This window comes from Phoxinus phoxinus (genome assembly GCF_949152265.1).
Source record: "Phoxinus phoxinus genome assembly, chromosome: 13".
NCBI classification, from domain to species: domain Eukaryota; kingdom Metazoa; phylum Chordata; class Actinopteri; order Cypriniformes; family Leuciscidae; genus Phoxinus; species Phoxinus phoxinus.
The window spans coordinates 85001-107846 of record NC_136888.1 but is presented as its reverse complement, the minus strand read 5'-3'; the positions used below and the strand labels follow the sequence as shown (position 1 = coordinate 107846).

Below are 22846 nucleotides of genomic sequence, written 5' to 3'. Positions count from 1 at the left end.
CTATTATAACGGCGGATTGCTATTATAACGGCGGATTGCTATTATAACGGCGGATTGCTATTATAACGGAGGATTGCTATTATAACGGCGGATTGCTATTATAACGGCGGATTGCTATTATAACGGAGGATTGCTATTATAACGGCGGATTGCTATTATAACGGCGGATCGCTATTATAACGGCGGATTGCTATTATAACGGCGGATTGCTATTATAACGGCGGATTGCTATTATAACGGAGGATTGCTATTATAACGGCGGATTGCTATTATAACGGCGGATCGCTATTATAACGGTGGATTGCTATTATAACGGTGGATTGCTATTATAACGGCGGATTGCTATTATAACGGAGGATTGCTATTATAACGGCGGATTGCTATTATAACGGCGGATCGCTATTATAACGGCGGATTGCTATTATAACGGCGGATTGCTATTATAACGGCGGATTGCTATTATAACGGCGGATTGCTATTATAACGGCGGATTGCTATTATAACGGAGGATTGCTATTATAACGGCGGATTGCTATTATAACGGTGGATTGCTATTATAACGGCGGATTGCTATTATAACGGAGGATTGCTATTATAACGGCGGATTGCTATTATAACGGCGGATCGCTATTATAACGGCGGATTGCTATTATAACGGCGGATTGCTATTATAACGGCGGATCGCTATTATAACGGCGGATTGCTATTATAACGGCGGATCGCTATTATAACGGCGGATTGCTATTATAACGGCTGATTGCTATTATAACGGCGGATTGCTATTATAACGGCGGATCGCTATTATAACGGCGGATTGCTATTATAACGGCGGATTGCTATTATAACGGCGGATCGCTATTATAACGGCGGATTGCTATTATAACGGCGGATTGCTATTATAACGGCGGATTGCTATTATAACGGCGGATCGCTATTATAACGGCGGATTGCTATTATAACGGCGGATCGCTATTATAACGGCGGATTGCTATTATAACGGCGGATTGCTATTATAACGGCGGATCGCTATTATAACGGCGGATTGCTATTATAACGGCGGATCCGCCGTTATAATAGCGATCCACCGTTATAATAGCAATCCACTGCTGCGTCTGTTTATATTAGAGAATCAAAGTGGATGCGCGTTAACATTATGGCCAAGCACGCGCCCTTAAAATACCATATCACTAACGCGCAACGCTCCACTGTCTTTAGACTCGGTTTTTTCCTGGTCAGTGGCGCAATTGCTTTCTAAAACTGGAAAATAGCACCAGGGGAGTTTTGCGCCGGAACACACTCCTCTTTGCACTGAACCGCCCCCGCGAGCGCAAGTGGAAGAATAGGAATGATACATGCGTCGGTGTTCAAAGTCAATTGCGCTGGGTGCAAGATAGGGCCCATGATGTTTCTCGAATAACTCTACAGTGTGAACTAAAGCACGTCAGAATTGTGTTGCTTTTATTCTTCTCCCAGTTCTCCGGACACTCGCTGTCATATCATGGAGAAGTGGAGGAATTTGCGTGTTTTAAATCCGACAACCATCTCTGAAGAGATCTCCCGTTATCCTCTATTATGAGCATTACAGAAGTGTTAGAAGAGGCTGAATATAATCACTCACACACATGAGAATCAGAAGATCAGATCGCCTATTTCACAATAAGAAGACGAGCTAGAGTGAGTGAGTGAGTGTGTGTGTGTGTGTGCGCGCGTGTGTGTGTGTGTGTGTGTGTGTGTGTGTGTGCCTCACCACCAGCCGGATCTCCTCGTGCGGGGTCAGTCTCTGCAGAAGGTCGCAGGCCAGCTGGTAGCAGAGGATGCTGGACTGGCACAGGCTGCACTCCAGAGCCTTCTCGTCCTTCTGACAGGTGTGTGAGCCGCCCCACGGGGCCTGGAGAACACTGTTAATGATGCCCACCACGTCCCGGCCCAGACTGCTCTCCAGGCCCGGCGTCAGCGCGTCCTCCTGCAGCTCCATCTGCACACGAGATGCGTTGGGATTATGAAGGTAAATGAGTAGCAAAACTCGAGAGCACGCAGATGTGAATTTGAGAACTTGTACAATAAATATTTGTACTTGAATGCTCAAATTTAAACTCACAGCTCTGATGTGAAAACCTGTAAAATAAAAATCTGAAGTTGAATGTTGAAATTTGTACTCGCAGAGAATAGTCACAAACCTGTATTCTGAATTTGAAGCTGCAGACAAGTAGTCACAAATGTGTAAAATGCCATTCACAAAAATACAATGACTGACACAAACGTGTAATATATATTTGCACTTCTTCTTCCATTCATATTCCCAGTACAACCTCAAATAGGAACTTGCAACTCCTCAAATCTGTCACTACAAGTTCAAATTTCGCGCCTTGACTTTTGCTAGGGGGGGGGGTTTAAAGGAGCCGTTCTATTGGCTGGCGCCTAGCCAATGAAATGGGTCTTCTATTGTACGTGATGATGTCACGAAACCCGCCTCCTCGTGGACGATCTGAAACGCTAACATGGCTTAATGCATTAGACTGATTTTAAATAAATAAATTATATTATTAAACTCAGTAAACACTAAAGTAATTAAGCATAGCCTACTATAAAGCAGACGAGCCCAGAATATGACATAAGAAAGCAAATTTGTGTTCAGTGAAAATAAACCTGCTGCCTGTTTTATTAATAATAACGAATTGTGTGTTTTTTATTTTTACAAAGCACTTTTATACAGCCATTAAGCCTCATTAAGCGTTTTCTTGGTTTTCTCTGGGAGGAAAATGAATAATGTACAATTAAACGCGTGTCGTTGATTATTAGTATGGTGTTTACTGAGTTTGATAATATAATTTATTTATATTAATATCAGTCTAAAGGCATTATTTATTTGTATTTATTTTTTGCTAAATGGGGGATATCTATCCACCTTATGTTTTATTTATATATATATATTATTGAATTTTCAAAATTACAGAAATCAATATCAAGTTCTTGTCACATTTCTTTTCATTTTTTATACACATTTTCACATTTTGTATAACTTGAAACACAACAATAATTTAAATAAAAAGAAACAAACAAACATTTAAAAAATAATAATAAAGGGCATCACAAACATAGGCTGTTAAATTCATTTAGCAGAGATACAGATCTCTGGGCTTTTTGATTTTTTAAAAACTTTATAGACTCAAACTACATTTTAAAGGATGCTTTAAAAATGAGCAAAATTGGGTTTTGAGTTACTCCATTTAGTTTGATGAATATACAATTTTCATAATAACAAAAACAAATCGATAACATATATTGTTCCCACTCAAATGAGGGAAACATAACCTAAACAAATTTAGATGGAGGAGAATAAATATTAACAAAAAGAGATCTAATCGATTGGTTACTGCATTAATCATTAATTAAATCAAGTTTATCTAAAAACAAATGTTTGGAGACTTTACATCCTTCTGCATTACACCAAGAGCCCTGATTTCTGAATAGAGATACATTTTTGGCAGAAATAGAATTGATTACAATAATAATTCTTTAACAGAAATATGACAGTAATACCCCAAAACTCACCATCAGAATTCAACAACTGACCAACTAATAGTAGGCTATATCAGACTCAAACCAATGTTTAAAAAATAAAGCTTTTCTTTGGTGTGTAATATATTTATTATTCCAAATAAAAAACGAGTGAGGAGAGAAGTTATGTTTAAAAGCCAAACAAGTCAAAAATAATTGCTTGTGAAAATCAGCTTGCGTGTGCATTAAGCGTTTCAGATAGTCCACGAGGAGGCGGGTTTCGTGACATCATCACGTACAATAAAAGACCCATTTCATTGGCTAGGCGCCAGCCAATAGACCGGCTCCTTTAAACACCCCCGCCCCCCCGGCAAAATAGATGTTGATGCCGTTGAAATATTGCAGCAGAGCGATGACATCTCAGATCACTATCTAGTCTCGTGTAAATTACATTTAGCCAAGGCTGCACAGCCGACTCCGTGTTATAAATATGTTAGACCGATCACTTCTGCCACTAAAGATTCCTTTATCAATAATCTTCCTAATCAGTTTCATCATCTCAGCATCCCGGATAGCTTAGAAGAACTCGATATTGCAACAGAAACTTTTAACTCTCTTTTCCAGCACTTTAGACACAGTTGCTCCGCTGCGCTTAAACACTCCACTGTTGTTTGAAATAGGGCTTATTCACCGTCTTTCCTACATTTAGATAGGTGGGAAATGCATTTTTGTCTCAGTGGATGCATTGTTTTAGTTTGGCAGGGTCGCCGCTAGCTTAGCTTAGCATAATAAATGGAATCCTTTGTTGCCAGCTAGCATGTCCTGAGTAAAAGTGATTAAAAAAAACACCCAATTACTTCTTGTGGCCTGCGTATTCACAACGAGTACAAGTAGCGATGCAGATCATGACTAGGAGATTTCCTAGGCAGATATTGACTTAAGACTATATTATATCATCGATGGCAGTAACTTGTCCCACTCGCCACAGCACAGGCAACCTCCTGTCGTTCTATTCCTGCACGCGCTCCTCTTCTGGAAACTCTGGCTCATAGAGAGGTATGGTTCTGGATCTCGACCGTCTGAGAAGTCACCCTCTTCGTCTCTCACACAATCAGCCGTGTTCATCGCCATTCACTGTCTACTGTAGATATCCAGCTACTATTCACGCCGGTGTGTTGACGGAAGTTGAGGGATTTCAGGTGTTGCGTGATTTCTCTGCGCCCAAGTAGCAGTGCTTCGCAAAATTCACAATTATATCAAACAGAAACAAAGCACAAAAATTTGCTTGACCAGCAGCACATTGCAAAATTATTTATTTCCCCCCAACTCTCTCTGCAGAACACACAGTCCGTGCTCCCCGCGTCTCCCCTTTCCTCCTGCATTATCAGCGCACAGACCATTGAATCGCAATCTTCTAGCAGGCTATCATATTAAATAATAATTTCAGTCTCACGCATGCGTGATCTTGCGTTATTTCCTTATCACTTCTCGCATGTGTTTGGTTGTGAAACGTAGTTTGCGGACCAGTTGTCTGTGATTCTTTGTTTTGTTAAGTCATGCAGTGTGAAACCTGTCGACGATCCATCCTGCAGTGTGAACACACCAGCAACTGAATGCTAGCCCAGATAGTCGCGCAGTGTGTAAAGAACAGTGACCCGACTACTTTGAAAATCGTGCAGTGTGAACTCGGCATAAGTTAATAACTAATGATCTTTGCAACGGAAGTGAATCAATCAAAACTAACTTTAGCTGAACAATAACTTTATTCTAGAGCTGCTGTAAAGCCTGAACACTGTTACTGTAATCTCCTATTATCACTGTAAAGCTGCTGTGGAACAATCTATATTATTAAAAGCACGGTATAAATTAAGGTGACACACACACCAGTGGCGTATCCAGGACATTTTTACTGGGGTGGCCAAGATGGGACACAAAGCTAGTGTGGGGTGGCCATATCTGCTATAAAGTAATGTTATGTAAACCTTCAAACTCGCATGAACAATAGAGGATTCTAATAATAGTAACAAAGTGCAATAGAGGAAGCTAGTTCTTGCTTTTGCTCATTCTCCTGCTACAAAATGCTTTCACATAGGCCATAAGACCACAAGACAAGACTTAAAGTCCAATGATGCCAACTGGTGGAATGGTACACAGAAGTCACGGTTCGGTTCAGACATCACGGTTCGGTACGAATTCGGTGGAGGGAAAAGCAAAGCAAAAATGCAGAAGGCATTTTTATTTTATTGTGCATGTCTCAGTCTGTACACCTAGTGTCATACAGTCCCATGAGCAGCTGCAACAGCCTGAAGTGTGTAAAGTCATATGTGAACAGTAAACAATAAGTACCCCACATTATCTCCAGACTCCATCTGTAACTTGTAAACAAAATAAGACAATCCATAAAACTGAAAATACAGCATCTCTTATTTATGTGCTGATTGCCTAATCCTAACCTTGCGTCTAAATTAGTTGCTTACATTAACAAAATGAGCCTACAATAGCAGACACAAGCCCTTTAAATCAAAATAAATGGCCATGTTTTATAAAAAGGTTCACAAAACTAAATAAAAATGTTTAAAAAATATATGTAACGTCAATTTAGTTGTAGGTTACGTTCTCATATCCATGTTTTCTCTCTAATGTCACGGAATAATCTGGTTTCCTGCTTTACACGACTCTTTTGTAGTGTGGTTTTGGTGTACTAAAGTGTTGTACTTAAATAAACATTCACGAATGTACCTTACTACTTCTCGCCGCCGATTCCTGATGGTTTAGAGGACAATTACACCGAGTCGCATCCTGTCGTTTCAAAGAATAGCCTAGTACACCGGCGAGCGCGAAGTCAATGCCTCGTCCATTTGGGGAGGCGCGCGCGCAGTCATCGGAGGCTCGCGCTGCGGAGGCGAAAGTATAAACAAACCTAGCTTAAGGCGGGGCTACAGATTAGGTGTCCACAAATAACCCGCGTATCTAGCCGTAGTTCCGCAGCATTACATTCATTAATTTGCACGCGAGTTTTATTTATTTTTAATCAGTTAAAATCATTTGATCAACTGTCATCATTGACAGAATCTCTTGTTTCTTGTGTTGACGAATATGCAACTACCTATCAGATCTGGGGTGGCCAATGAGCTTTCAGGGGTGGCCCCGGCCACACACACACACACACACACACACACACACACACGTCAGAGATCTCCGTCTGTCTCAGTGTCACACACACACACACACACGTCAGAGATCTCCGTCTGTCTCAGTGTCACACACACACACACACACACACACACACACACACGTCAGAGATCTCCGTCTGTCTCAGTGTCACACACACACACACACACACACACGTCAGAGATCTCCGTCTGTCTCAGTGTCACACACACACACACACACACACACACACACGTCAGAGATCTCCGTCTGTCTCAGTGTCACACACACACACACACAAACACGTCAGAGATCTCCGTCTGTCTCAGTGTCACACACACACACACACACACACACGTCAGAGATCTCCGTCTGTCTCAGTGTCACACACACACACACACACACACACGTCAGAGATCTCCGTCTGTCTCAGTGTCACACACACACACACGTCAGAGATCTCCGTCTGTCTCAGTGTCACACACACACACACACACACGTCAGAGATCTCCGTCTGTCTCAGTGTCACACACACACACACACACGTCAGAGATCTCCGTCTGTCTCAGTCACACACACACACACACACACACGTCAGAGATCTCCGTCTGTCTCAGTGTCACACACACACACACACACACACACGTCAGAGATCTCCGTCTGTCTCAGTGTCACACACACACACACACACACACACACACACGTCAGAGATCTCCGTCTGTCTCAGTGTCACACACACACACACACGTCAGAGATCTCCGTCTGTCTCAGTGTCACACACACACACACACACACACGTCAGAGATCTCCGTCTGTCTCAGTGTCACACACACACACACACACACACGTCAGAGATCTCCGTCTGTCTCAGTGTCACACACACACACACACACACACACGTCAGAGATCTCCGTCTGTCTCAGTGTCACACACACACACACACACACACGTCAGAGATCTCTGTCTGTCTCAGTGTCACACACACACACACGTCAGAGATCTCCGTCTGTCTCAGTGACACACACACACACACGTCAGAGATCTCCGTCTGTCTCAGTGTCACACACACACACACGTCAGAGATCTCCGTCTGTCTCAGTGTCACACACACACACACACACGTCAGAGATCTCCGTCTGTCTCAGTGTCTCACACACACACACACACACACGTCAGAGATCTCCGTCTGTCTCAGTGTCACACACAGACACACACACACGTCAGAGATCTCCGTCTGTCTCAGTGTCACCCACACACACACACACACACACACACACGTCAGAGATCTCCGTCTGTCTCAGTGTCACACACACACACACACACACACGTCAGAGATCTCCGTCTGTCTCAGTGTCACACACACACACACACACACGTCAGAGATCTCCGTCTGTCTCAGTGTCACACACACACACACACACACACGTCAGAGATCTCCGTCTGTCTCAGTGTCACACACACACACACACACACACACACACGTCAGAGATCTCCGTCTGTCTCAGTGTCACACACACACACACACACGTCAGAGATCTCCGTCTGTCTCAGTGTCACACACACACACACACACACACACACACACGTCAGAGATCTCCGTCTGTCTCAGTGTCACACACACACACGTCAGAGATCTCCGTCTGTCTCAGTGTCACACACACACACACACACACACACACGTCAGAGATCTCCGTCTGTCTCAGTGTCACACACACACACACACACACACACACACACACACACACACACACACGTCAGAGATCTCCGTCTGTCTCAGTGTCACACACACACACACACACACGTCAGAGATCTCCGTCTGTCTCAGTGTCACACACACACACACACACACACACACACACGTCAGAGATCTCCGTCTGTCTCAGTGTCACACACACACACACACACGTCAGCGATCTCCGTCTGTCTCAGTGTCACACACACACACACACACACGTCAGAGATCTCCGTCTGTCTCAGTGTCACACACACACACACACACACACACGTCAGAGATCTCCGTCTGTCTCAGTGTCACACACACACACACACACACACACACACACACGTCAGAGATCTCCGTCTGTCTCAGTGTCACACACACACACACACACACACGTCAGAGATCTCCGTCTGTCTCAGTGTCACACACACACACACACACACACACGTCAGAGATCTCCGTCTGTCTCAGTGTCACACACACACACACACACACACCCGTCAGAGATCTCCTTCTGTCTCAGTGTCACACACACACACACACACACACCCGTCAGAGATCTCCGTCTGTCTCAGTGTCACACACACACACACACAGACACACACACACACACACACGTCAGAGATCTCCGTCTGTCTCAGTGTCACACACACACACACACACACACGTCAGAGATCTCCGTCTGTCTCAGTGTCACACACACACACACACACGTCAGAGATCTCCGTCTGTCTCAGTGTCACACACACACACACACACACACACGTCAGAGATCTCCGTCTGTCTCAGTGTCACACACACACACACACGTCAGAGATCTCCGTCTGTCTCAGTGTCACACACACACACACACACACGTCAGAGATCTCCGTCTGTCTCAGTGTCTCACACACACACACACACACACCCGTCAGAGATCTCCGTCTGTCTCAGTGTCACACACACACACACACACACACACACACGTCAGAGATCTCCGTCTGTCTCAGTGTCACACACACACACACACACACACGTCAGAGATCTCCGTCTGTCTCAGTGTCACACACACACACACACACACACACACACACGTCAGAGATCTCCGTCTGTCTCAGTGTCACACACACACACACACACACGTCAGAGATCTCCGTCTGTCTCAGTGTCTCACACACACACACACACACACCCGTCAGAGATCTCCGTCTGTCTCAGTGTCACACACACACACACACACACACACACACGTCAGAGATCTCCGTCTGTCTCAGTGTCACACACACACACACACACACACGTCAGAGATCTCCGTCTGTCTCAGTGTCACACACACACACACACACACACACACGTCAGAGATCTGCCTGAGCACGAGTGAGTGCCGTCACCTGTTTGAGCACCAGGTCAAACATGAGGATGAAGCAGCCCAGGTTCATGTCGTCGTCATCACAGTCCAGGTCCAGGGCACAGTTCCCGGCGGCGTGGCCCAGGTTCCTGAAGGGGCTGCAGCGCAGAGGGCTCCGGAACGGGCTCCGGAACGGGCTGGGGAACGGGCTCAGGTTATTGTGCTGCCCTCGTCTGCCGGGGTCTGACACCACACTGACCTGCGGGGAAACAGTCAGCTGAACAGGTGCGTTCTTGAGAAGAAATATCACACACACCAATACAACACACATCTGAGGAAACGGCTGCCTTTCTATTCATTAGGCCACATGTACTGCTTCATGTAGCTTTCAGCTTTCTGCCGTAACAACCGTCTTTACTTGGTGGTGAATTTCTCCAAATATAGTTCACATGTAAAGTCTGTCATCAGTTACCTATGCCCACGTCAGAACACAAATTAAGATATTTTTTATAAAATCAGAGATTCCAGTCCCTTAAAAGTCTGTTCACCCAAACCTGAGCGTGTGTAACTGATGCCAGAACTGAATGTTTGTCTGAACTGTCCCTTTAAGGAGAGGCGTCTCTCACCCTGCGGGGTCCTGACAGGTCTGCAGCACGAGCTCTTCTCTGATTGGCCAGTTCCTTCAGTGAGTTCACACCGTCAGAGAACATGCTGATGAGCAGCTGCAGAGGAACCACGATATCCAGCTCCGACAGAACCTGCAGAACACGGATACAGCACCGGCTCACACTCCACATACAGACCAACACAGACGTGTGTGTGTGTGTGTGTGTGTGTGTGTGTGTGTGTGTGTGTGTGTGTGTGTGTGCTCACATGAAGCCACAGCAGCGCTTGCTCTTGCACTGATGCTGGATATCCAGTGAATCTACAGCTGATAAATCCAAACATCTCCTCCATGGAAAAGGGCAGTGGACACAACTCAATATCAAACATCTTACTGCAAAGAGAAACAAAACCACGAGATCAGATGATAAAGCTGTCCATCCTCAAATACTCACAAGCCTCTTCTCTCAGAAAATATCAGTGAAACCGGTTTGACTGTGAGAAACACAGCAGGACATAAAATTAACAGAAACAATTGTGATCAAACACAGTGATATGAAGCTCAGTGTAATCAACGTCCACTGGAGGCAAGTGTGCCCTAGTGCAGTTTAATTATACTCAAACATGATCAAACATAAAACAAAGACTTGACTTGGCTTTTTCATGGCTTGAAAAACATGGACTTAAACATAAACATGATCTTACCCAACCCAAGACACATGGCAAACATGAGGGCTTAAATACACACAACATGAGACAGGAGACTAGGAAAGCACATGGCAGGATCACATGAGGGCAAGGGAATTAGACCTGGACCTGGGCCAAGGAGCTTGACTTGGCCACAAAGACTGGAGTGGTGGCCATCTTGGGACGAGACTCTGGAGTGATGGCCATCTTGGGACGAGACTCTGGAGTGGCGGCCATCTTGGGACGAGACTCTGGAACGGAGGTCATCTTGGGACGAGACTCTGGAGTGGCGGCCATCTTGGGATGAGACTCTGGAGTGGTGGCCATCTTGGGACGAGACTCTGGAGTGGCGGCCATCTTGGGACGAGACTCTGGAACGGAGGTCATCTTGGGACGAGACTCTGGAGTGGCGGCCATCTTGGGACGAGACTCTGGAACGGAGGCCATCTTGGGACGAGACTCTGGAAAGGAGGCCATCTTGGGACGAGACTCTGGAGTGGTGGCCATCTTGGAACGAGACTCTGGAGTGGCGGCCATCTTGGGATGAGACTCTGGAATGGGGGCCCTCTTGGGTCGAGACTCTGGAATGGCAGCCATCTTGGGACGAGACTCTGGAATGGCAGCCATCTTGGGACGAGACTCTGGAACGGAGGCCATCTTAGGACGAGACTCTGGAATGGCAGCCATCTAGGGACGAGACTCTGGAACGGAGGCCATCTTGGGACGAGACTCTGGAATGGGGGCCCTTTTGGGTCGAGACTCTGGAACGGAGGCCATCTTGGGACGAGACTCTGGAATGGCAGCCATCTTGGGACGAGACTCTGGAACGGAGGCCATCTTGGGACGAGACTCGGGAACGGAGACAATCTTGGGACGAGACTCTGGAACGGAGGCCATCTTAGCCGATCTTGGGACGAGATTCTGGAGTGGCGGACATCTTGGGATGAGACTCTGGAACGGAAGTCATCTTGGGACGAGACTCTGGAACAGAGACAATCTTGGGACGAGACTCTGGAACGGAGGCCATCTTAGCCGATCTTGGGACGAGACTCTGGAGTGGCGGACATCTTGGGATGAGACTCTGGAACGGAAGTCATCTTGGGACGAGACTCTGGAACGGAGACAATCTTGGGACAAGACTCTGGAACGGAGGCCATCTTAGCCGATCTTGGGACGAGACTCTGGAACGGAGGCCATCTTGGGACGAGACTCTGGAACGGAGACAATCTTGGGACGAGACTCTGGAACGGAGGCCATCTTAGCCGATCTTGGGACGAGACTCTGGAGTGGCAGCCATCTTGGGATGAGACTCTGGAACGGAGGCCATCTTGGGACGAGACTCTGGAACGGAGGCCATCTTAGCCGATCTTGGGACGAGACTCTGGAGTGGCGGACATCTTAGCCGATCTTGGGACGAGACTCTGGAGTGGCGGACATCTTAGCCGATCTTGGGACGAGACTCTGGAACGGAGGCCATCTTAGCCGATCTTGGGACGAGACTCTGAAACGGAAGCCATCTTAGCCGATCTTGGGACGAGACTCTGGAACGGAGGCCATCTTGGGACGAGACTCTGGAACGGAGACAATCTTGGGACAAGACTCTGGAACGGAGGCCATCTTAGCCGATCTTGGGACGAGACTCTGGAATGGCAGCCATCTTGGGACGAGACTCTGGAACGGAGGTCATCTTGGGACGAGACTCTGGAACGGAGGCCATCTTAGCCGATCTTCGGACGAGACTCTGGAGTGGCGGACATCTTAGCCAATCTTGGGACGAGACTCTGGAGTGGCGGACATCTTAGCCGATCTTGGGACGAGACTCTGGAACGGAGGCCATCTTAGCCGATCTTGGGACGAGACTCTGGAACGGAGGCCATCTTGGGATGAGACTCTGGAATGGCAGCCATCTTGGGACGAGACTCTGGAACGGAGACAATCTTGGGACGAGACTCTGGAACGGAGACAATCTTGGGACGAGACTCTGGAACGGAGACAATCTTGGGACGAGACTCTGGAACAGAGACAATCTTGAGACGAGACTCTGGAACGGAGGCCATCTTGGGACGAGACTCTGGAACGGAGGTCATCTTGGGACGAGACTCTGGAATGGAGACAATCTTAATAATAATAATAATAACTTCGACTTATATAGCGCCTTTCATAGTACCCAAGGTCGCTTAACAAAAAAAGGGGAAGGGTAGGGGTTTAGGAATCAAAGGACTTAGAGAAAAGAAATGTTTTGAGGTGCATTTTGAACATGAGCAGGGATGGGGCAGAGCGGACATGGAGGGGTAGGCTGTTCCAGAGTCTGGGAGCATTGGCAGAGAAAGCCCTGTCCCCAAAAGTCCGTAACCTGGTGCGGGGTGTGTCCAGCAGGTCCTTGTCAGAGGATCGCAGGGAACGTGACTGAGTGTAGGGGTGGAGGAGATCTGTCATATATTGTGGTGAGAGTCCATGGAGAGATTTGTAGGTGAGCAGAAGGATCTTGTAGGTGATGCGTGACTTAATTGGCAACCAGTGGAGCTGTTGAAGAATGGGAGTGATATGCTGCCAAGGCTTTGTGTGGGTTAGAACCCTGGCAGCTGAGTTCTGGACATACTGGAGTCTGCTAAGAACCTTAGTGGGCAGTCCAGACAGGACACCATTGCAGTAATCCAGACGGGAAGTGATGAAGGCATGGATGAGTGTCTCAGTTACTGAATGTGTGAGTGAAGGCCAGAGTCGTGAGATGTTTCTGAGGTGGTAAAAGGCAGACTTAGTGATGTTGTTGATGTGGGACCGGAAGGAGAGAGTGGAGTCCAGGATGACGCCCAGGTTGCGCACCTCAGGAGATGGAGAAATGGAGCAGCCATCCACAACCAGGGCCAGTTCTCCAACTTTCCTAAGTAGTGGTGCAGGGGCCACCACCATGAGTTCTGTCTTGTTGCTGTTGAGTTTGAGTAGGTTTGTGGTCATCCATGATTTGAGATCCTCCAAGCAGTTGACAAGTTGTGAGGGTGGGAGCTGTGTGGAGGGGTTTGTGCTGATGTAAAGTTGAGTGTCATCGGCATAGCAGTGGAAATTAAGACCATGTTTACGAATAATATGACCTATGGGTATTATGTAAATGGTGAAAAGCAGAGGACCAAGCACAGAGCCCTGTGGCACGCCATGGTTGGCGGGTGCTGGATCCGAGTTGGAACCATTTAGGGTGATGAATTGTTTCCGGTCTGTGAGGTAGGACTGGAACCAGGACAGTGCTGTGCCACTGAGGCTGATGTGCTCAGAGAGACGGTGAAGAAGGATGGAGTGGGAAACTGTATCAAAAGCTGCGGAGAGGTCAAGGAGGATGAGGATAGTGATAAGGCCATTGTCTGCAGCAAGCAGGAGGTCATTAGTGATTTTGATGAGGGCGGTCTCAGTACTATGGTGGGTTCTGAAACCAGATTGGAGAGGTTCGAAAAGCTCATGGTGGGACATGTGATGTTGGAGCTGGGCTGCCACTGCTCTTTCCAGGATTTTACTGAGGAAAGGGAGGTTGGAAATTGGACGATAGTTGTTGAGGTCGTCTGGGTCTAAGCCAGGCTTTTTGAGAGTGGGGATGACTGCCGCCATTTTAAAGCTGGATGGTACCACACCAGAGGCAAGAGATGCATTTATGATGTTTGCCATAGGCAGGCAGAGGATGGGCAGACAGGCCTTGACCAGGGTGGTGGGCATTGGGTCAAGACTGCTGGTAGAAGTCTTGGCAGAGGTGACCATTTTTGTTACTTGGTCGGCGTCCAGTGGCGAGAAGGCAGATAGGCAGTACTGAGGTGAGTGAGCAGCTAAGTAGTGGGAATCCTGTTGGGGTGGTGTAGGGTGGTGAGAGACCCCAGGAGACTGGAGCTGCTGGTGGATGGTGTCAACTTTCTGCTGGAAAAAATCCAAAAACCTGGAGCAGAGGTCAGATGCATCTGAGGGTCCAGCAACATCAGGAGGTTGAAGAAGACGGTTTATCGTGGAGAAGAGCTGTTTGGGGTGTTTTTGTTGGTTACTGATCAGTGTGGAATAATACCTTGTTTTTGCCTGTGAAAGGGCTTCTTTGTAGTTCATGACGTGTTCTTTAAATGCTTCATGATGGACAGTGAGGCTGGATCTTCTGTATCGTCTCTCGAGCCTACGTCCTATGGTCTTCAACCTTCGGAGCTGAGGGGTGAACCAGGGGGCAGGACGAGTGAAAGACACGTAACGCGTGGTAAGAGGAGCTACAAAGTCCAGGCTGAGAGAGAGGGCATGGTTGTAGTGTTCCACCATGCCATCGACTATTTGGTAGGGGTGGTAAGTGGCGAAGTGAGTCGCTAGGGAGTCAGAAAGCGTGGAAGTACATATCTGTTTAATGTTCCTGAACGTGATGGGCCGTTTGGTGCACTGCTTTGGGAGGGGCACAGGGACCAAGAATAGGATGGCATAGTGGAAAGAGACAGCCAAATCAGTGCACTGCAGGTGGGAGGGAGTAATGGCAGCACAGCACACCAGGTCCAGGGTATGCCCTTTGTCATGTGTGGGGCCATGTACGTGTTGTGTAAAATTGAAACAGTCCAGCAGTAATAAAAAGTCAGTAGCAAGAGAGCAGGTACTGGAATCCACATGAATGTTAAAATCACCCAGCAGGATAGTGGATGGGGATTTCGGGCAAACATTGGCAAGCAGTTCAGTGAGCTCTGATAGGAAGCAGGCAGAAGCATTGGGGGGGCGGTAGATTAGGACAACCTGTAGCTGCATGGACCCAGTCAACATGAAGTGAACACACTCAAAGGATGTAGTATTCACTGCGATCTCTTTCACCAGGATGTCAGCACGATGGATAACAGCAAGTCCGCCACCACGGCCATGGGTGCGGGGCTTCTGAATATAGCCATAGCCTGAGGGAGTGGCATGGTTGAGGGTTATGAACTCTTGCTGGTTCTGCCATGTCTCAGTAAGACATACAAAATCCAGTGATTTTTCCAGAATTAAGTCATGGATAAGGGGGGCTTTGTTATTTAATGAACGAATGTTAAGCAGCATGAATGATCCCATTGTTAGTGCATTGTCAGGGGTGACAATGTTGTCCACACAAACCAAGGATCGCAGATTTGCATGTGATGGGCGTGGTTTGCATCGATGACGTCGCCACCGTGAGGCAGCGCACCACACACCGGGAACAGACAAAGTTTTGTGATAGTAAACAAACTTATGACGGGCAGCCCTATGAATATAGGGGGAACGACGCAGAAGATGGAGAGATTTTATCACCTCAAGGCAGCTCGGAGATGTTTTAGAGCCAAGGCTCATAAGTTCCACTGCGGTATATTTGATGAGAGTCGTAGCCGAGGGGCAACAAGCAGTTGCTAGCATCCTAGCTCTGTTTGCTAATTCCATAACGGTGATAGGAGACCAGGAAAACCACAACACAGCGGAAGAAAATCGCTTTTTGAATAGCACGCAGTTTCAGGAACCAGCAGAGATGTACTTGTTGGGAAATCCACGGTAGGTCACTGTAACATTACTTCAGTAAAGGGTGTCGTCTGATGGGTTTGTGGCGTAGAAAAGTTTGCAGCAGTAAGCAGCGTTAGACAGCCGTGGGGAACGCAGCAGAACCGAGCAAAACAGCAATTATAATCCCGACACTGATGTCCAGCGTTGTCCAACCAAAGTGTTTAGGCTGGTAAGAACATGAAACATGAAATCCACAGAAACGTCGGTTAGTTCGGAGATGAGAAGCGGCGACAAACACGCCAGCGACGAATCTTGAATCTTGGGACGAGACTCTGGAACGGAGGCCATCTTAGCCGATCTTGGTACGAGACTCTGGAACAGAGACGATCTTGGGACGAGACTCTGGAACGGAGACAATCTTGGGACGAGACTCTGGAACGGAGGTCATCTTGGGACGAGACTCTGGAACGGAGACAATCTTGGGACGAGACTCTGGAACGGAGGCCATCTTAGCCGATCTTGGTACGAGACTCTGGAGTGGCGGACATCTTGGGACGAGACTCTGGAACGGAAGTCATCTTGGGCCGAGACTCTGGAACGGAGACAATCTTGGGACGAGACTCTGGAACGGAGGCCATCTTGGGATGAGACTCTGGAACGGAGGCCATCTTGGGACGAGACTCTGGAGTGGCGGACATCTTGGGATGAGACTCTGGAACGGTGGCCATCTTGGGATCATAGCTGGGGCCTTTGGCTCGGCTGACTCACGGGTTGGAGCCGATGTGTGTGCTGCCCACACACACAAAATAGGTGTGGTCATGATGATCAGTGCTGCATCATCCGGAGCTGACTCAGGCTTCAGAAGCTCCGAAATGCCCTTGAGGGCAACGTCATTGAAATGTACCTGGTGACAGAGTTCACAAAGTCCTTGACATAAACCTATTCTATTTTTTGTTAGGGTCAGGAACGAGCTGTGACACTAGGACTAATGACTAAACAAGACAGACCTGTGAACATGATAGAATATTAACCAATGACAACATGAGACAAGAGACTAGAGAAGCACATGGCAGGATCACATGAGGGCAAGGGAATCACATGACAAGACAGAAAACATGAACCAAAAACCAAAACACCCTGTGACACTCAGATGGAGATTATGGAGACAGACAGGTGTCACTAGTGTGTGTGCGTGGAACAGTAACATGTGCGTGTGTACCTGAGGACCTCACGGAACTCTTTGAGCTGCTGGTCAGGAACTTCAGTGCGAATGGCCTCCAACCACTCAGGCATGAAACACTCCCACAGCGGCTGACTGATCACGTTATAGGGAATCAGACACAGGATACGATTCAGTCCTTCCTTCAGCTGCGTCACCGTGCTGCACGACTTATCCCAGTATCCTCCCACCTGCTCACACACACACACACACACACACACGCTGAAACCACAGAGCGCATCAATCATAGCAGTATGTTAGTAACACCGGCGCTCAGTTCACACACCCTAGCAAACTCCACCGGTTTGGGCAGAAGGCACATGACCATGACGTCAAAGCGCACGTCGCACACCGTCTTCAGCCACTTGGTGACAAACTGAGGCTTGAGTTTCTCCACCAGGCTCCCCACCTCATCGTCCATCATGTAGGCGGTGGAGTGGAACCACTGGAAGACCATGCTGACCAGCCGCGCCAGGCTCTCGGTGGGCGTGTTCTCGCTGGGCGTGCACAGACTCACCTGTGCCAGCAGATATACGTTTATCAACTATCACATTTAAATCATATTTGTTCTGTTTTTATCTTTATCTGAGGTGTGAATGTGAGTTTGCAGTCTGAACAGAATGTGATGAGATACAAATAACAGCATAACAAAACAAACATTCAGCATGAGCAGTGAACACAGACACGTGAACAAATCACTCTAATGAGTCGAAGCTTTGAATGACTCGAGCTGAATCGCTCAACAAGACACCTGAATTCAGGAGTTACTGGCTTGAATCTTCCACAGAATTACCTGAAATTAAAATTCCCATAGAGTCAGTTCACTTGGTACAGCACATGACTATGGGATATTTGCTGAAGAAACCTCACGCATGAAGGCCAATGACACATGACGACATGGGCGGGGCTCCGGCCAGCATGTGGATGTTTATAGTATACAACACTGTCCAGTGTGTTTGGAATTGTCCGCACTAGGCTGGATCTCTCCAACCCAGATGCATGTGTGCACTGCCGGCAGCTCTATCGTTCAGTACTTGAGCAGCGTGGGGCATGTGCTTGGCGGGGCAGTGGCCAAACACGGTCCGCTCCTGTCTTCGGGTGCTAATACAGATGCGCCGATCGCCGTTTCTGGAGGCTATGAAGAGTTGGGACAATCGTGTACAGGGTAAAGAGTGTCAGTGTTGTGTTCACGACAAGGCTCCTCTGGCTGCCCTGAGTCTGAGCGGGACTTAGACTGTTTGGGGGGGATGATCCTGTCTCGCTGGATGCGGGTGAGGAATGCTCTGACGTAACTGTGTATCTGTAGCCTGAGAATGCTCTGCTCTGAAGCAGGGCAGAGCACTGAGGTTTCTTTTGCCCCCGTTTCGGTGGATTAATTGCAACTTCTGTGTCTGAGAAGGTTTCTCAGGAAATCTGAGCAATTCAGGTGGTGCCAACAAGGAAAGGTGGAGGAAGAGGATTATGTTGAACAAACACTTTAAGGTGTTACAAGTTCTAAATGCTTGCACCTGTTATGCCCTCTTCATCCTCAGGATTTTTTACATCAGTGGATTTGCCCAATGCATATTGCAATTTGCCACAATCCTCTCCGGGCACAGGAAATTCCGGTGGTCTCCATTCAGGGGACTGCCAACAAGTTCTCGGTCCCTGTGTCTGGAGTGTGTCTGGAGTGTGCTGGGAGTGTGTCTGGAGTGTGTCGGGAGTGTGCTGGGAGTGAGTTGGGAGTGTGTTGGGAGTGTGTTGGGAGTGTGTCGGGAGTGTGCTGGGAGTGTGTTGGGAGTGTGTCGGGAGTGTGTTGGGAGTGTGTCGGGAGTGTGCTGGGAGTGTGTTGGGAGTGTGTTGGGAGTGTGTTGGGAGTGTATCTGGAGTGTATCTGGAGTGTGTCTGGAGTGTGTTGGGAGTGTGTTGGGAGTGTGTCGGGAGTGTGTTGGGAGTGTGCTGGGAGTGTGTCTGGAGTGTGCTGGGAGTGTGTTGGGAGTGTGTCTGGAGTGTGTCGGGAGTGTGCTGGGAGTGAGTTGGGAGTGTGTTGGGAGTGTGTTGGGAGTGTGTCGGGAGTGTGTTGGGAGTGTGTCGGGAGTGTGCTGGGAGTGTGTTGGGAGTGTATCTGGAGTGTGTTGGGAGTGTGTCGGGAGTGTGCTGGGAGTGTGTTGGGAGTGTGTCTGGAGTGTGTCGGGAGTGTATCTGGAGTGTGTCGGGAGTGTATCTGGAGTGTGTTGGGAGTGTATCTGGAGTGTATCTGGAGTGTGACTGGAGTGTGTCTGGAGTGTGTCTGGAGTGTGTTGGGAGTGTGCTGGGAGTGTGTCGGGAGTGTGTCTGGAGTGTGTCTGGAGTGTGTCTGGAGTGTGTCGGGAGTGTGTCTGGAGTGTGTCTGGAGTGTGTTGGGAGTGTGCTGGGAGTGTGCTGGGAGTGTGCTGGGAGTGTGTCTGGAGTGTGTCGGGAGTGTGTCTGGAGTGTGTCGGAAGTGTGTTGGGAGTGTGTCGGGAGTGTGTCGGGAGTGTGTCGGGAGTGTGTCTGGAGTGTGTCTGGAGTGTGTCTGGAGTGTGTCTGGAGTGTGTCGGGAGAGTGTCTGGAGTGTGTCGGGAGTGTGTCGGGAGTGTGTCGGGAGTGTGTCTGGAGTGTGTCTGGAGTGTGTCTGGAGTGTGTCTGGAGTGTGTCGGGAGTGTGTTGGGAGTGTGTCTGGAGTGTGTTGGGAGTGTGTCGGGAGAGTGTCTGGAGTGTGTCTGGAGTGTATCTGGAGTGTGTCTGGAGTGTGTCGGGAGTGTGTCTGGAGTGTGTCGGGAGTGTGTTGGGAGTGTGTCTGGGGTTCACTCTCTCTCTCGAGCTGACCTGTGAAATCTCTGACTCAGAGGAAGACAGGAGACTCTGTGCGAGTTATACACAGGTACATTGAGCAGATGCAGGCTATGTGCTCGTCTGATCAGCTTTTTTATATGTTTTGTAACTCGGCCAGTGGGAAGCCGCTATCTAAGCATCGTCTTTTGCATTGGATTGTAGAAAGCTATTTCTATAGCAGATAATGAGGTTCTGTCTGGAAGGGTGTGTGTGCAACTCTACGAAGGGCATGGAAACATCATGGGAATGGTTTAAGATTTCCGTGCTGATGCTCTTTGAGTGTCACTTTACACGTTTGTCCGGTTTACCAGCTAGATGCAGCGATGGTAGCTGAGTTCATGCTCGGCACAGGAGTTCTTTAACCCGGGGCTGTCGCTCCCTTGAAAGATAGCGGTGTATATGGCGGTGCTGGTCCCTTGAGTTTAACCCGGCTGGTCTCGCCCACGTTGTCATTGCGTCATTGGCCTTTCAGGCGTGAATAAAGGTGTCTTCAGCAGATAGTGCAAGAGTGCGTCCTTATATTCTATTAAATCAGGTCTTAAATTCTGGAATCAGCAGTTGAAATCATTTCTGAAAATTCTGAAATTAGAATAGAACTACACTAATATCTAATGTTAACACACTTGTAAGAAAGGGATGATAAATTATGTTAAATATAATTGTTCTTATAATATAATTGTAATTGTTCTTATAACTGTTGGACTGAATGAAAATCCAAGTGTGCTTTTGGAACTGCTTATCTACTGATACTTTGGAAATGAGTATAAAGACTATTAGTTTTCTAATAGAAAATGAGTAGAGTACTAATCATGATGTATATGGTTGTGTTATTAGCTGTGATGAGAGCGCAGAGAGGGTGTTGTGAAGCGAGTGTGTGCAGAAGCACATGTATGTAACGTGTCACACACCAGGAACCAGATGCCGAACTGACTGAGCAGTCTCTGGTCATGCTGGTCGTCCTCTTTGTTGTCAAACTCCAGGTTGTCCAGGGAATGATGGGAAGAAGACAGACCCATCTGACGCCGGCGGTTCAGCTCAAACTCGCGCAGCTCCGCGTGGATCTCAGCCTCTTTCAGCAGACTGCCAACATTCATCAAATCTCTCTCATTTATGCTTGATTTATATCAAAAAGTATTTCAGACATGCAGTGGAAATGTGTCTTAACATTATGTGTCTTATTCACAATCAAGCAAACTGAATTGTATTAATCGAGAGTATTATTACTGCAGCTTTAGACCTGGTGATAGTTTCCTAACAGCTCTGTAGTTGTATGAAATAAAGAGGGCCTGAGTGAAAGTGCGGTCAGTGACAGGAGTGAGTGATGACCTGATGACGGCCTCCACGGTGCACACCAGCTCCTCGGCGCCGCACTCGCGCGTGTTGATGGGCGGAGGTGACGTCTGGTACAGGTGAGTCTCCGCCGACGCCCCCACCTCACTGCTGTGGTGGTTCACATGGCAACGCTTGCAGTAGCGCACCGGCCGGTTGCCATGGCGACCGCAGCAGCCTGCCGAGAAGCATGTGACGACAGCCCGCCGAACGTGAGAGCTGCAGTTCTGAGAGAGAGAGAGAGAGAGAGAGAGAGAGAGAGAGAGAGAGAGAGATTTTTGTTGAGATTTCAATTGAGATTTCAATACTTCTTTATATTTTCAAAACAGTTTTCTACAACACAAAAAACTCTATTTACAAACCAAAGGAAAATAAATAAATAAATGAGCATGATTTTTAAAACACCAAATGTTTATGAACTCCTCTACATTATTTGTGGTACTGTAGAAATCAACTTTCAATCCAGCTTTCACCATTCTAACAAACACAGTGTTTATATCGCAATCTAAAGACTCGTCGATCTTATTCCTTCTGCTGATGTAGATAGCCATTTTTCCTTGACCAAATACAAAGTTAAACAATTGAAAAGGCACTCTCCACTTGCTGACCATTTGATTTATGATCCTGATCGATCTAACTCCCACATGAGAGGCTAGACCTGCAGTGTCGATCAGATTAAGTCCACACAGATCCACCACACGTCTCAGTGTGACAGTTCCAGCCGCACAGAACGACTGCATCACGAAGGGTCCAGTTCAGTGTTCTGTGTTGAAGCGAGTGCCATTCACCACTGGCTCTTTCAACAGCCATGACAGGGACTCACAGCTTGCCTCTCTCTCTTTATGGAACATCCATCTCAGACCCAGATTCCCGCCTCGGATCACTATGGTTCTGGCTACGGGTCTCCAGACAAGGTCTGCGGGCCCACCAAGGAGCCTCCGGATAAACTGTCGGAAAGCGGCGCCCCTACTGGCGAGATGAATGAGGGTCTACACATGATAATCGGTGCCACAGCATTGATGACACGTGGTTGTTGATCACT

The 22846-nt window shown here is 47.7% G+C and overlaps 1 protein-coding gene across 3 annotated transcripts in view; it reads right to left on the bottom strand.

The window, feature by feature from the left end:
* Positions 1–22846, bottom strand: part of unc79 (unc-79 homolog, NALCN channel complex subunit) — a 139285-nt gene that overhangs the window by 65795 nt on the left and 50644 nt on the right. For all 3 annotated transcript variants that reach the window (XM_079633157.1, XM_079633158.1, XM_079633159.1), the window contains 8 exons: positions 21802–22031; positions 21384–21555; positions 17930–18160; positions 17644–17834; positions 10569–10692; positions 10322–10453; positions 9739–9954; positions 1748–1975 (listed from right to left, as the gene is read on the bottom strand). In XM_079633157.1, coding sequence (XP_079489283.1) covers positions 1748–1975; positions 9739–9954; positions 10322–10453; positions 10569–10692; positions 17644–17834; positions 17930–18160; positions 21384–21555; positions 21802–22031 — 1524 coding nt within the window. The remainder of the gene's footprint in view (positions 1–1747; positions 1976–9738; positions 9955–10321; positions 10454–10568; positions 10693–17643; positions 17835–17929; positions 18161–21383; positions 21556–21801; positions 22032–22846) is intronic.